A 16,542-nucleotide genomic window follows, 5' to 3' on the forward strand; every position below is an offset into this window, starting at 1 on the left:
AGTGCATTGACTGTATGGTCGGACACTTACTTCAACAGATATTATGATTATTATGATAACCTGACGCCCAGTGGGCCTGCCTGTCATAGCGCCACCACCTGGCCAAGCAGGAAATGTGCTAGAAATTGGCAATGCCTTAACTGATTGATCTGACACTTTACAAAATATTGTGTATTATGCTTGTGATGATATTCACATGTGTAATTCAGATGCCTAGCACAGCGCCACCATCTGGCCAAGCAGGAAATGGGCAAAAAATGTTCAATTCATTGATGGATTGATCTGAAACTTTACAAAATATTGGATATCGTGATTCTGATGATATTGACACATCTAATTCACATGCCTAGCACAGTATCACCATCTGGCCAAGCAGGAAATGTGCCAGAAATTTTCAATGCTTTGACGGATTGATCTATGACATGCCTGACATAGCACCACCAACACACTCACACTCGTATTCTTCTCCATGCTCTCGCGGAAGGCGGTCACATTCTCTGTCTCTCCCTTCCCTTATCTTTCCTGCTTCTGCTTCTGCTGTCTCATCTGTCTAGTGTCTATACTTTTGAGAGACTGTCTCCGCACTGCTCTCCAAACTAAAAACCATGGAATTGATAAACTGGTCTCCTCACGCAATTGACACAGTCTTCTCGATGAGAAGCCTGGGTTCGGGGGAACCAGCCTGTCCTGCCGGAATGTTCGCAGCTGGCGACACGATGGTTGCGTGGGAGCGGTGGCGGGTCGTGTGCCTGGTGGTTCTTTCTGTGGAGGACATTGAAGACATTTACCTGTTCGGAACTATGATTACAGGACTTTTGTTGATTGGATTAGGCATTGCCCTGGTTTATCGAGGAAATCAGAAAACGGTGACAGCTGTTCAAAGCCCCATAAAGCTGCCCGACATGATTGAAGCGGTGGACAGAGCTGTCGGCACTCAGACTGTGGCTATTCAGAACTTGAACTGCAACATGGATAACATCATGGAGAAGCTTTCAGCTTTGCAGAGGAAAATGGATTCGAGAGACCAGTGTGGACAATCAGAGTCACCGTGTAAAGGAATGCGTCTGCTCGACCTAAGACCAAACAAGCCCAATCTTATCTGCTTTTGGCTCCCCCAGACAGCACTGGCCTTGACCAAGGACGTTGCTGGGACAACAACTGCCCCCAGAGGTCACTGCTGTTAGACTCTCTTGTATTCCTCCCCCCTTTTTCTGCGGTCGCTGCTTCACCCCCAGCGTGACAAGCAGGTGTGTAACCAGCGCCATCATGGCTGCAGGAGCGGATGGTTGCTTGCTTGCACTGGGCTACCTCTACCTCCTCCCCTCCCCCCCTTTTTACTCCCCACCCCTGATTGCCCCCCTCTCCCTCCCCCCTCCCCCCCTCATGTCCCGAGTTTTCATGTTGTAAAGTGTGCTTGTGTTATTTTGTGCTTATGTGCTGAGGTTTTTTTAATGTTCCCACACTGTACTCCTCACAGGAGCATAGTGTGGGGGTTGCTTTTTTCTCCTCCCCCTGCTCATGTTACTCTGTATTTTTTCTTTTCATCCCTGTCTTCCTGTCCTGTTACTCCCCCTCTGTCGATTGTATGTATGTGTGTATGTAAGGACAGGTTAATGGTCAATTTCGTTGGTACTTGTGGCAAGTGATAATAATAAAGGGTTCAGGGTTCATTCATATACATGTAGCACACACACACATATGCGCACACACACACACACACACAGTTGCAATCATATACACACACATGAATACTCACGAGAATAGGTAACAATTCTGTGCACACTCATACACACACTCACAGTCATATGCATATTTATGCATACACACACACTCAAATATGCACTCACATGAGCACACTCTCTCTCTTTCACACACACTCTCTCTCTCTCTCTCTCTCTCTCTCTCTCTCTCCCTCTGACAAACAGACACACACATGAGCGCACACACACACACACACACACACACACACACACACACACACACACACACACACACAATAATAGTGACCTGCCATCATTGTGCATTTTGTTGCAGACATATGAAAACTCTGCATGTACACACACACACACACACACACACACACACACACACACAGCAGACACAGGAAAGCTAAGATGACTTAAGATTACAGCGTGAGATAGAGATAAGGAGGAGACACATGTATAGTTTTGTACATATATAAATGTACATTTTCACACCACAGAAACACACACACACTTACAGTCTGTCTGTCGAGCTCTCATCCGTCAAGCAGTCATGGCATTTGCAACATGCACATCACCTTTGAACATTTGATGAATATATGACATGTGACTCTTTTGTTGGGTGGCGGAATGTCCTGGGTTGCAGAACCACACGTGCGAGGGCCCGTCAAGGCCGCTAGCGGCTTTAATTAAAATGAATGCTTGTTTAGAATTTGTTTATATTTACACATAACTTTGACCATGCTTTTGCAAAGCACCCAGGTGAAAATGAGTCTTGTGTATATGACCTGCATATGTGCAATTGATGAATCCCAATTTTAATGTGTGTATGAGAAATCTAAATTTTGCGTCTAAGAAACATTTACTCAATGTTAATCCTGCTCAATATCCTTCAAGATGGCGGCGCGCATAGACACAGCAGCTCAGCGCTCTCCTTTTCAGTGCTTTGTTTGGTTTGTTTGTTTGTGTGTGAGTTGTTACTCATCCCGACAACATTCTGTGGGGCAAATAAAATTTATAGCTGGCATGATCTTATTGAAATGGGATTACATAGACTGTTACAGTTGAGTTTCTCTGCTCCCACGACATCCCGCTGGATATCACTAGGCCCCCCGGTGCACCGTGGATTACCATCCCCACAGAAAGGCAACGAAGGAGGCGCAGGGAGAGGAGGCAAAAGCGAGGCTGCAGAGCCGGCATGCTGACCACATAAACCACCGCTCTCTAGTGTTTTTCTCACCAACGCCAGATTTCTTGCTAACAAGATGGATGAACTGGAACTACTGGTTGCAGTGAACAACACTGTGAAGAACAGCTGTATCCTGCTCGTCACAGAGACCTGGCTTCACTCATCCGTTCCAGACACAGCTGTCGAGCTAGCAGGCCGTACATTACATCGGCATGACAGGACCAGGGACTCCGGTAAGAGCAGAGGAGGGGGGGTTATATATTTACGTGAACAACAGCTGGTGTACCAATCACTGTTGTCCGGATCTGGAGTATGTGACTGTTAAATGCAGGCCCATATATCTTCCTCGGGAGTTTACTGTTGTCATGGTAACTGCTGTGTATATTCCACTGGATGCTAATGCTAGCTCGGCCCTTGGATGTTTACATGAGATCATTAGCAGTCAACAGAGTATGTATCCTGAGGCTGTTCACATCATGGCAGGGGACTTTAATTATGCTGATTTAAAGACAGTGCTCCCTAAATTCCATCAGCATGTCAAGTGTGCTATGAGGGGAGCAAATACACTGGACAAGGTCTATTCTAACATCAAGTTGGGCTTCAGGGTAAAGCCACTACTACACCTGGGCCAGTCAGACCACATGTCCCTGTTCTTGACCCCGGCATATACCCCCCTCATGAAAAGTGCTTGGACCATATCCAGAACTGTTAAAACATGGCCTGAAGGTGCCTCTCAACAGCTGCAGGACTGCTTTGAGTCAACAAACTGGGATGTTTTCAAGCATCAGGACTTAGAGCAGTACACAACAGCTGTCCTGGGATACATCATGTTCTGCACAGACACTGTCACTATGGATAAGTGTATCCAGGATTATCCCAACAAAAAGCCCTGGATGACAAAAAAAAGTGCAGAGCCTGCTCAGGGAGAGGAACACCACCTTCAGGTCTGGTGATGGAGCATTATATAGTGCTACCAGAGCCAATCTGAAGAGAGGCATCAGAGAGGCCAAAGCTGCTTACAGGAGGAGGATAGAAGACTGCTTTCAGAGCAACAACTCCAGGCAGGTGTGGCAGGGGGTCCAGCATATCATCAACTACAGAAACAGCAACTTCATAGCTGATGGTGACTCCTCATTGGCAGAAGAGCTGAACCACTTCTTTGCCGACTTTGAGGTGGAGTCACAAGAGGCAGCCATACTACACTCACAAGCCCACAACAGCCACACTCTCATGGTGGAGGAGCATGAGGTGAGGCGCACGCTGAGCGTGGTAAACGTGTGGAAAGCTGCAGGACCTGACGGCATCTCAGGATGGGTGCTGCAGGTCTGCATGGATCAGTTGGCTGGGGTCTTTACCAAGATCTTCAATCTGTCCCTGTCTCAGGCTGCCGTCCCACCCTGCTTAAAGTCCTCCATAATCTTCCCCCTCCTAAAGAAGAACACCATTAGCAGCTTTAACGATTACCAGCCAGTAGCACTTACACCTATCATTATGACGCGTTTCGAGAAAATGGTCCGAACTCAGATTATATCATACCTCTCGCCCAGGTTTGACCCTCACCAGTTTGCCTACAGAGCTAATAGGGCCACAGAGGATGCAGTAGCCATGGCTGTCCACCTTTCTTTGTCCCATTTGGAGCAGCAGGGGAGCTATGTATGGCTGCTCTTTGTGGACTTCAGCTCCGCCTTTAACACCATCCTCCCGAACAGACTGGTGACCAAACTTACAAACCTGGGAATATCCCACACCATCTGTTATTGGATTAAAGATGTCCTCACTGATCACTCCCAGAGAGTGAGAATAGGCTCCTACATTACAGTGGTGCTTGAAAGTTTGTGAACTCTTTAGAATGTTCTATATTTCTGCTTAAATATGACCTAAAACATCATCAGATTTTCACACAAGTCCTAAAAGTAGATAAAGAGAACCCAGTTAAACAAATGAGACAAAATTGTTATACTTGGTCATTTATTTATTGAGGAAAATGATCCAGTATTACATATCTGTGAGTGGCAAAAGTATGTGAACCTCTCGGATTAGGAGTTAATTTGAAGGTGAAATTAGAGTCAGGTGTTTTCAATCAATGGGATGACAATCAGGTGTGAGTGGGCACCCTGTTTAATTTAAAGAACAGGGATCTATCAAAGTCTGATCTTCACAACACATGTTTGTGGAAGTGTATCATGGCATGAACAAAGGAGATTTCTGTGGACCTCAGAAAAAGCATTGTTGATGCTCATCAGGCTGGAAAAGGTTACAAAACCATCTGTAAAGAGTTTGGACTCCACCAATCCACAGTCAGACAGATTGTGTACAAATGGAGGAAATTCAAGACCATTGTTATCCTCCCCAGGGGTGGTCGACCAACAAAGATCACTCCAAGAGCAAGGCGTGTAATAGGCGGCGAGGTCACAAAGGACCCCAGGGTAACTTCTAAGCAACTGAAGGCCTTTTCACATTAACAGTAGCCAATGTTCATGAGTCCACCATCAGGAGAACACTGAACAACAATGGTGTGCATGGCAGGGTTGCAAGGAGAAAGCCACTGCTCTCCAAGAAGAACATTGCTGCTCGTCAGCAGTATGCTAAAGATCACGTGGAAGCCCGAAGGCTATTGGAAAAAAAAGTTTTCTGGACTGATGAGACCAAAATAGAACTTTTTGGTTTAAATGAGAAGTGTTATGTTTGGAGAAAGGAAAACACTTCATTCCAGCATATGAACCTTATCCCATCTGTGAAACATGGTGGTGGAAGTATCATGGTTTGGGCCTGTTTTGCTGTGTCTGGGCCAGGATGGCTTGCCATCATTGATGGAACAATGAATTCTGAATTATACCAGCAAATTCTAAAGGAAAATGTCAGGACATTTGTCCATGAACTGAATCTCAAGAGAAGGTGGGTCATGCAGCAAGACAACGACCCTAAATACACAAGTCGTTCTACCAAAGAATGGTTAAAGAAGAATAAAGTTAATGTTCTGGAATGGCCAAGTCAAAGTCCTGACCTTAATCCAATCGAAATGTTGTGGAAGGACCTGAAGCGAGCAGTTCGTGTGAGGAAACCCACCAACATCCCAGAGTTGAAGCTGTTCTGTATGGAAGAATGGGCTAAAATTCCTCCAAGCCGGTGTGCAGGACTTATCACCAGTGACTGGAAACGTTTAGTTGCAGTTATTACTGCACAAGGGGGTCACACCAGATACTGAAAGCAAAGGTTCACATACTTTTGCCACTCACAGGTATGTAATATTGGATCATTTTCCTCAATAAATAAATGACCAAGTATAATATTTTTGTCTCATTTGTTTAACAGGGTTCTCTTTATCTACTTTTAAGACTTGTGTGAAAATCTGATGTTGTTTTAGGTCATATTTATGCAGAAATATAGAAAATTATAAAGGGTTCACAAACTTTCAAGCACCACTATACCTCTGCCCTCAGCATCAGCACTGGCTCCTCTCAGGGCTGTGTGCTGAGCCCCCTACTCTAAATCTTCTACACCCACGACTGCATCCCTGCCCACTCCAGTAACAGCATCATCAAATTTGCTGATGATACCACTGTGGTGGGGCTCATCTCCGGGGGAGATGAGTCCGCATACCGAGATGAGGTGGAGCAGCTGTAAGATTGGTGTACAAATAGCAACCTGGTCTTAAACACCACCAAGACTAAGGAGCTTATCATAGACTTTAGAAGGAAGAAAATGTACATTCTGCCCCTGTTTATTAGTGGGAACTGTGTGGGGAGGGTATCAGAATTTCAGTTTCTGGGGGTCCACATTCAGAACGACCTGACCTGGAGCGTCAACACTACAACTGCTATCAAAAAGGCACAGCAAAGACTGCATTTCCTGAGAGAGCTCAGGAACTACCATCTCATCTCATTATCTCATTATCTCTAGCCGCTTTATCCTTCTACAGGGTCGCAGGCAAGCTGGAGCCTATCCCAGCTGACTACGGGCGAAAGGCGGGGTACACCCTGGACAAGTCGCCAGGTCATCACAGGGCTGACACATAGACACAGACAACCATTCACACTCACATTCACACCTACGGTCAATTTAGAGTCACCAGTCAACCTAACCTGCATGTCTTTGGACTGTGGGGGAAACCGGAGCACCCGGAGGAAACCCACGCGGACACGGGGAGAACATGCAAACTCCACACAGAAAGGCCCTCGCCAGCCCCGGGGCTCAAACCCAGGACCTTCTTGCTGTGAGGCGACAGCGCTAACCACTACACCACCGTGCCGCCTAGGAACTACCATCTTTCACAAAAACTACTGGTGTCCTTCTACCATTGCTCTATTCAGAGCATATTAACTTACTGTTTCTGTGTATGGTTTTCTAGTTGCACAGTAGGAGACAGGAAAGCGCTCCAGACAGTCGTCACTATGGCCCAGAATATCATCGGCTGCCCTCTCCCCTCTCTGGAGGATCTGTACAGTTCCCGCTGTATAAAAAAAGCACAAAACATTCTCAGAGACCCATCTCACCCTGGACACACTGTGTTTGAACTGCTGCCTTCAGGCAGACGTTACAGGTTATTAACAGCTAGGAAAAACAGGATTAGGAACAGTTTCTATGCCGGTGCCATAAGGGCATTAAATAAAGCAAACCTGTACATTCACATTACATCTCTAGCCGCTTTATCCTTCTACAGGGTCGCAGGCGAGCTGGAGCCTATCCCAGCTGACTACGGGCGAAAGGCGGGGTACACCCTGGACAAGTCGCCAGGTCATCACAGGGCTGACACATAGACACAGACAACCATTCACACTCACATTCACACCTACGGTCAATTTAGAGTCACCAGTTAACCTAACCTGCATGTCTTTGGACTGTGGGGGAAACCGGAGCACCCGGAGGAAACCCACGCGGACACGGGGAGAACATGCAAACTCCACACAGAAAGGCCCTCGCCGGCCCCGGGGCTCGAACCCAGGACCTTCTTGCTGTGAGGCGACAGCGCTAACCACTACACCACCGTGCCGCCCCTGTACATTCAATAATACATAATACAATACTGGATTGTGCAATGCCCTCCACACCATAGGATGTGAATGTCTGCGAGTGATGACTGTTGTATTATTTTCATAGGTTTTTAGATGCACTTTTTTGGCACCAAGGATTGCATTTTAATTACATTGTATTTATTTACAATGACAATAAAGCTATTCTATTCTATTATTGATAAATGTGGCCTAGCAAAATTACTGCAATATTAGATGTGCACCATTTTGGACATTGAATTGGACTCCCAACTCACAGATGTGGCATTTTCCGGACCTGAACTCGTAGACTGTTGCCTGGAGAACAGCTCAACACTTTCTAAAACATTTCTGCTTTAAGTAAACCTCTTGTTTATATGAGTTATTATAGCAACTCTGGCCTAACTGCATGAACAACATCATATGCACAATTCACACAGACTTGACTCCAGACTTGAATTTGTATAATGCCTTTCCAAAGTTGCAAAGTGAATTGGTATGTTTGCTGTAATGTTTTTGGCCCAGGTGTGTGGGATGTGCTTAAGGGACCTCCATCCACCCAGATAGGCAAGTGAATCCAACCAACCATCAAATCCACAGTGCAGCTCAACCACCTGCCAACACCAAGCTCACCCTGGCTAGAAGCATTAATATGCTAGTGAGTCATAAGCCTCTGTAAGGTCACAAAAACAGAGCTCAACAGTTAGTGCTTCCTTCCAGACATGTAAAAGTGAATTTATTACTGACTACCATGAAGATTCATGCTGTTTTAATCCATTTCCTCTGGCTGTTCAAACAGCTCAGTCTCTCCGTGTCTGACCAAAGAACCATCTCATCAACAAGCATGACCAAAAACCAATAATGCAAATATAAAATACTTTAATGTACAACCCCAAACCAGAAAAAGTTGGGATGGTATGGAAGATACAAATAAAACTAGAGATGCATTTCCACAAGAAAATGTGAATGTGATTGCAATGGCAGCATCGGTCAGCCACTGCATACCGTAACCTGTGCAGTTAGGAGCAGTCTGCCATTCTGCAACAGTAAATTAACTATCGTTTCGTATTTTAGATCTAAATTTTGTGTTGTTGTGGCATTTGAGCTGTGTCACTTCTGCCTAAGGTGATGTCACATGGATTCCCTCTGTTGTAGCTTGTTGTACCCTCTGATGTCTAAACAACATAATTATAGTTAGGACCACACAGTCTAATGGTAATCACGGTTCTTTTTTTTTTTTTTTATTTCCATGATTTGAATCATCACAAATTCATACCACAATTTATCATTGTACAATGTACTGTTACATATCTATTGTTCACATTTCTAAATAATAAAGGCATAGTTTCTACTATTAATTATATATTAATAAATACAATTTTATCAAAGCAAAGATGTTAGAAAGGCTGTATCCTGATTTCATCCCCAGTTGTATCTGGTACACACCTTTTTAATTGGGGCAATTGCATTGTGAACATTCCTATTCTGCAGGGACAGGGGTGCACACATATGAAATAAATGTGAACCCTCTTTAACTCCAAATCACAACTGATATTTGTGAATCAGTGTATACATTTTATGTAGGTATGAAGGCAAATTGCCCTTACCAGGTAATAAGACAAGACATTACATATGATATCCAAGGACAAAGGGCCTTATGGCAACTCTTCAATGAACTTGGATAGAAAAATATCGAACCATGAATAGAAAATGTCCTTCCAAATGTCAGGTTACTTTTAAAATTACTCAAAAGATTTCCTTCCTTTCCAAAATAAATCGGTTACTTTTCTTCAATTAAATAATTCAATAATTCAAAACAAGAGAGTGCAGTTGATGACTCTCCCTTACTAAAATTCAAGTTTCTTAGCATGTCACGACTCTATATCCAAGAAAGTCCTGCGGTGTTGGGCAAGTGGTGAAAGTGGCAGGTGCGGACATGCTGATAGCCATAGTCATGAGCCTGCACGCAGGTGACTCAGGCCATAGGGTCGTTGGCTAGTGAGTGAGTGGCATCCCCCTGAGTGACTGAGCATCCCTATTCAGGATAGTACTGCTCACCTCCCTGGCATGAGGAAGGGGCTAGAAAAGGTGCCCTAAAAATTGCCTACCTCTCTATTACCCTGGCCAACAAGCTGCAGTTGGCGGGGATCCTACCACAGTGGTAAGAAAGACAGAAAGAATAAGACAAAAATGAGTTCTCTCACTATGGGTATAGAATATGCGCACTTTCATTGATCTCGACGGGACAGACAGACCTGAAAGAAGGACTATGCTCACTGCACAAGAGCTTTCCAGATATAGAACTGACATTGCAACTTTAAGTGAAACCAGACTGGCTGAGGAAGGCCAACTGGTTGAAGTGGGAGCAGGTGATACCTTTTACTGGATGGGAAGAAATCAGGACACTCGACACAAATCAGGTGTTGGGTTCGCCATCAAGTCGAGTTTGGTTAGGAGACTTATAGGACCACCTAAAGGCATTAACAATCACCTGATGTTTGTGTAGTTACCGCTAATCAGAAAGCACCACGTTACAATTCTTAGCTGCTACACACCCACCATGTTAAACCCTGATGACATAAAGGAGAAGTTCTATGAAGATCTCAAGACCGCTATTGGAGCTATCCCTAAAGCAGACAAGCTTGCTATTCTCTGAGACTTCAGTGCTAGGCTTGGTGCAGACTACAATGCCTACTGTAGGAAGGTGTCTTAGGAAAGCATGGCATCAGCAAATGTAACAGCAACAGCCTTCTGCTGCTTGAGATGTGTTTCACTTTCACTCTCCTTATAACAAACTCTGTGTTCTGCCTACCTCACCGTAAATTAAAAACAAACAACAAAAAACAAACAAACAAACAAACAAAAAAAAACCTCCTGGATGCATCCTCGCTCCAAACACTGGCACCTTCTCGACTACACCATTGTGAGGTAATGTGACCAGCAGGATGTAAGGATGACCAAAGCAATGTGTGGTGCTAACTGCTGGACTCATCATCAACTGATAACTTAAAAGTTGAAGCTGTGTATACAGCCTCTTAGACATCCTCAAAGTAAAAAGGCACCCAAACGATTAAATGTCTCCAAGCTAAAAAAATGACACCACACTGACCTTGACTAAGGAACTGGATAACAAACTTGTACCACTATAAATTGACTCTGGTGATGTCAAGAGAGATTGGGAAGCCTTTCATGCTGCTGTGCATACTGCTGCTAGTGATGTAGCACTAGCAAACATCAGGACTGTTTTAATGTGTATCTGCAAACATTAGGACTGTTTTAATGAGAACACCTGCATTCAAGAGCTACTGGAAGAGAAGCGCAAGCATCACTGAGTGTATTTGAACAACCCTAGGTCAGCCAGTAAGAAAGCTCAGTACAACAACACAAACAAAACAATACAAAGAGAACTACATCAGTTGCAGGACATTTGGTTCAGCAACAAGGTGGACAAAATCCAATGCTATGGGGGCAGTAACAACATGAAGAACTTTACGATTCCCTCAAGGCAGTGTATGGCCCCCAGCCTTCTGGATCCTCTCCACTTCTTGGTACAGATGGAATAACTCACCTTACAGACAAAGATAAGATCTTGGAAAGCTGGGCTGAGGATTTTGACAATGTGCTTAACCGCCCCTCTGAAATCAGTGATGAAGCAATCGTGTGATCAGTTGATCAGATTCCTATAAACTACTCTCTTGCTGAACCCCCTTGCACCCTGGAAGTAGAAGAGGTGTCTCTAGCGTGCCTCTAATGGAAAGGTGCCTGGCTCAGACTCGATACCTCCTGAGACCTATGCGGTAGTTGGCAGGCCCACAGCTGATTGCTAAGCTTACCAAGCTCTTCCAGTGCTTTTGGTATCAAGGAAAGATCCCCCAGGAGCTTAAGGATGCCTCCATTATCCACCTTTATAAGGGAAAAGGAAACAGGCTCATCTGTGACAATCAGTGGATCATCTGCTTCCTTGTGATTACAAGAAAGATTCTCACCTTGAGTAATACTCAGTCAACTTCAATCCCACATTGAGGCAACAGATCTGTTTCCAGAGAGCCAGTGAGGTTTCTGGCAGGGAAGAGGAACTGTGGACATGATTTTCATAACTAGGCAACTCCAAGAGAAGTGTCATGAACAAAATGTCAGCTTTTATACCACTTTTGTGGACCTGACAAAGGCCTTTGTCTCCATCAGTTAGAAGGATCTCTGGAAGATCATGTCCAAGTTCAGCTACCCTGAGAAGTTCATCACAATGGTTCAGGAGTTTCATGACCGCATGTCTGTTCATGTGCAAGATAATGGTGAACATTCAAAGGTATTCCCTGTGATAAATGGTCTGAAACAAGGATGCATCTTAGCTCTGATGACCTTTAGCATAATGTTCTCAGCAATGCTGGGCAACACCTTCTGCTATGTCAACTTAGGTTTTGACCTCCGGTACTGCATGTAGTGGAAACTCTTCAATCTCTGTAGAATTCAAGCAAAGACTAAAGAAAGGCTGGACATCATCCATGACTTTCTCTTTGCTGATGACTGCACCCTTAACTCTACCAGCCACCAAGACATGCAGAGAAGCATAAACCTTGACAACTTTGGCCTAACCTTCAGCACTAAGAAAACTGAAGTAATGTTTCAACCTGGACCAGGTGATCCTTATATCGAGCCTGCCATCACAGTGAATGGCCAAAGACTAGGGACAACAGAGAAATGTATCTATCTGGGAAGCACTCTCTCCAACTCAGCAGTCATTGATGATGAAGTCACCTTTCACATTGCCTGAGCAAGCACCACTTTTGGCGTTACTGGAGCTATGGATCTCAGGATCCATAATAAATAGTTGTGGTCATCTTCAAAACCGAAGCAGGAACATCATCATCACATTACTCCAAATGGATGGATGGCCCACTGCTACAGTGATCCAGACGGGAAAATATCTTGTACACATGCACTAGAAGCTGTACACGTGTGGATAAAAAATAATGTAATAAATTAAATACAAGCCACCTCTGGATATCAAAACAATTAATGCATTTTGAAGATGACATCTGTGACTACATTTGGAACTTTGCGTTTTTTTCTTTGAACTATATCCTGATGGGAAACTGCAAGTCTTTATAAAACCAGAAGCAAACTGGTTTTCATTACTGAAGGTAAGCAAGGTTCATGTTAATAAAAAGTCTATTATATGGGTTTAAATGTTATATGCACAGAAACACATAGACCAACACAATAATCTACATGATGAAAACCAAGAGTTCCCGATTAATCCTATAACATATCTGTGGATATTAAAATATTTAATTTGCTTATACAGATTCAAAATATACATCCATAGGACCACTTTAAGCTGTACACTCCACAGAGCAAGGCTTTATGGAAGAGTGGCCAGAAAAAAGTCATTGCTTCAAGAAAAAAATAAGAAAACACATTTGGAGTTTGCCCAACTGCATGTGGCAGACTCCCCAGACACATGGAAGAAGATTCTCTGGCCAGATGAGACTAAAATTGAACTTTTTGGCCATCATGGGAAATGCCATGTGTGGCGCAAACCCAACACTTCCCATCACCCTGAGAAGACCATTCCTGCAGTGAAGCACGGTGGTGGCAGCATCATGCTATGGGGATGTTTTTCATCTGCAGGGACAGGAAAGCTGGGCAGGATTGAAGGAAAGATGGATGGCACTAAATACAGGGCAATTCTGGAGGAAAACCTGTTTGAGTCAGGCAGAGGTTTGAGGCTGGGACGAAGGTTCACATTCCAGCAGGACAATGACCCTAAACATACTACTAAAGCTACACTGGAGTGGTTTAAAGGGAAATATTTAAATGTCTTGGAATGGCAAAGCCCAGACCTCAATCCAATTGAGAATCTGTGGCATAAATTGAAGATTGCTGTAAACCAATGCAACCCATCTAATGTGAAGGAGTTGAAAAAGTTTTGCCTTGAGGAATGGGCAAAAATTACAGTGGCTAGATGTGCGAAGCTGATAGAGACATACTCCAAGAGATTTGCATCTGTAATTGCAGGAAAAGTTGGCTTTGCAAAGTATTGACTTTGGGGGATGAATACCTGTGCATACTCCAGATTTCTGTTTTTCACCTTAAAGGGATAGTTCGGGATTTTTGACATGAATCTGTATGGCATCCCCATCAATAGTGTCGTGCAAACACACTGACTTACCCCTGACAGCATCCTGCAAGTCCAGTTCTTGTCCAGTTTTGGTCCAGACGAAAGTAGTCCGGCAAGTTTGTTGGGGTCACTAAAGTAAAACGTTTTTTGTCTCAAAACAGTATGTGTTCAAAAGAGTGATATATTTGCATCACAAAACTGTTGTCAAATAAAAAGTCAGACCTCGAAATCGCTTGGCACTATTTTCTCTCCCTTCTTATCACTGCGCGCTGCCGCCAGGTGACAGCCACGGCTGTTTCATTCATTGTTTACTAGTGATGGGAATTTCGGCTCTTCTTACTATAAGGAGCCGGCTCTTTCGGAAGATTTTTTATAATTATTTCTCATGACTTGTACATTCACATCGAGTACACATATCAATGCAAATTAACATGAAGGGATTTACTAGACCAATTTATATCTGGAACTATTTTCAGCCACAGCACAGGCAAAGCACCGCTGCAGGCGCAAAGACACCACGCAGCGCCTGAAAACCCGTTTTCAGGCGCTGCGTGGTGTCTTTGCGCCTGCAGCGGTGCTTTGCCTGTGCTGTGGCTGAAAATAGTTCCAGATATAAATTGGTCTAGTAAATCCCTTCGTGTTAATTTGCATTGATATGTGTACTCGATGTGAATGTACAAGTCATGAGAAATAATTATAAAAAAATCTTCCGAAAGAGCCGGCTCCTTATAGTAAGAAGAGCCAAAAGAGCCGAAATTCCCATCACTAGTAAACAATGAACGAAACAGCCGTGGCTGTCACCTGGCGGCAGCGCGCAGTGATAAGAAGGGAGAGAAAATAGTGCCAAGCGATTTCGAGGTCTGACTTTTTATTTGACAACGGTTTTGTGATGCAAATATATCACTCTTTTGAACACATACTGTTTTGAGACGAAAAACGTTTTACTTTCGTGACCCCAACAAACTTGCCAGACTACTTTCGTCTGGACCAAAACTGGACAAGAACTGGACTCGCAGGATGCTGTCAGGGGTAAGTCAGTGTGTTTGCACGACACTATTGATGGGGATGCCATACAGATTCATGTCAAAAATCCTGAACTATCCCTTTAATTATTGTTTGTGTCACAATTTAAAAAAAAAAAAAATTGCAATAAAAAATTGCACCTTGAAAGTGATAGGCATGTTGTGTAAATCAAATATATATATATATATATATATATATATATATATATATATATATATATATATATATATATATATATATTTCATGTGTAGAGCTCCGTAAATAAGTGCCGGCCTTTTTTTTTTTATTTTCGGTAGTGTGTGTGTGTGTGTGCACGTTGATTTAACTAATTGGCTGTCTCTGCATTTTACCTTTGAATCCAGCAACTAATACATCTATTCAAAAGTAACACTGCTGTTTAATCTCTTAAAACTTAACATGCATACCTTGCACACCCTTACCAGGAAACAACACTGTCTGTAGACCTGATGTTGCTGGCCTGGTCTGGTTGACTTGGTCTCATGAACCAAGTTCTCATAGCTCTTACAGCAGTCCATCATTTATTCCTCTATCATATACTTATACAGAGACAAATGAATATCTGTTTGAAAACGTTCTGGAATGTTTGGATTTTAATTGATAATTTAAACAGCATAGCACTGTGCTTGGTAGCCTAAAAGCTGCTACATGCTACAAGGGCACAAGCCTAAGCTGAACATGCATGATCTCTGATCCCTCAGATGGCACTGCATCAAGAACTACCATTCATCTATAGCTGAGATAACCACATGGGCTCAGGATTACTTTGGCAAACCTTTGTCAACCACTACAATATGGAGTTACATCCACAAATGCCAGTTAAAACTTTATTGTGCAAAAATGAAGCTATGTTAACTGTGTCCAGAAGCACTGTAGACTTCTCCGGGCTCAGAGGCATCTGGGATGGACAATTACGCAGTGGAAACATTTATTGTGGTCAGACGAACAGTATTCCAGTTCTTTTTTTGTAAGAAATGAATGCCATGTGCTCTGGACCAAAGACTAAAAGGACTATTCAGACTGTTACCAGCAACAAGTCCAATAGCCAGGGTCTGTCATGGTATGGGGTTGTGTCAATGCCTGTGGCAAAGGTAACTTACACTTCTGTGATGCCAGCATTAATTCAGAAAAGTACACTGAGATTTTGGAGCAACATATGCTGCCTTCAAGATGACATCTTTTCCAGGGATAGTTCAACAAGACAATGCAAGACCACATTCTGCAAACATTACAAAAACATGGCTGCAGAAGAAGATGGTGCCTGTCCCCTCTGTCCCCTATATAGAGAATATGTGGTAAATTCTGAAAAGAAAAATAGGCCAACAATGACGCGTACTGTTACACACCATAAGGCATACTTGCAGGAAGAATGGGACAAAATAACATCTGAAATGCTTTATCACTTGGTATCTTCAGTCTCTAAACATCTTTTAAGTCTTGTGAGAAGGAGTGTAGCAACATTATAAAGTGGTAAATGTGTTACTCTCTCACCTTTGTTTG

General features: G+C 43.5%; 1 protein-coding gene across 1 annotated transcript in view; it reads left to right on the forward strand.

Annotated features, from left to right (window-relative positions):
- The first annotated feature begins 2,968 nt into the window (after positions 1-2,968).
- sphkap (SPHK1 interactor, AKAP domain containing) overlaps positions 2,969-16,542 on the forward strand; it is a 345,056-nt gene continuing 331,482 nt past the window's right edge. Inside the window, exons 1-3 of the mRNA XM_060924329.1 lie at positions 2,969-3,125; positions 3,800-4,439; positions 7,241-7,330. Of these exons, the coding sequence (XP_060780312.1) occupies positions 2,969-3,125; positions 3,800-4,439; positions 7,241-7,330 (887 nt within the window). The remainder of the gene's footprint in view (positions 3,126-3,799; positions 4,440-7,240; positions 7,331-16,542) is intronic.

Source organism: Neoarius graeffei, chromosome 6, assembly GCF_027579695.1.
Source record: "Neoarius graeffei isolate fNeoGra1 chromosome 6, fNeoGra1.pri, whole genome shotgun sequence".
In the NCBI taxonomy this organism is placed as follows: Eukaryota; Metazoa; Chordata; class Actinopteri; order Siluriformes; family Ariidae; genus Neoarius; species Neoarius graeffei.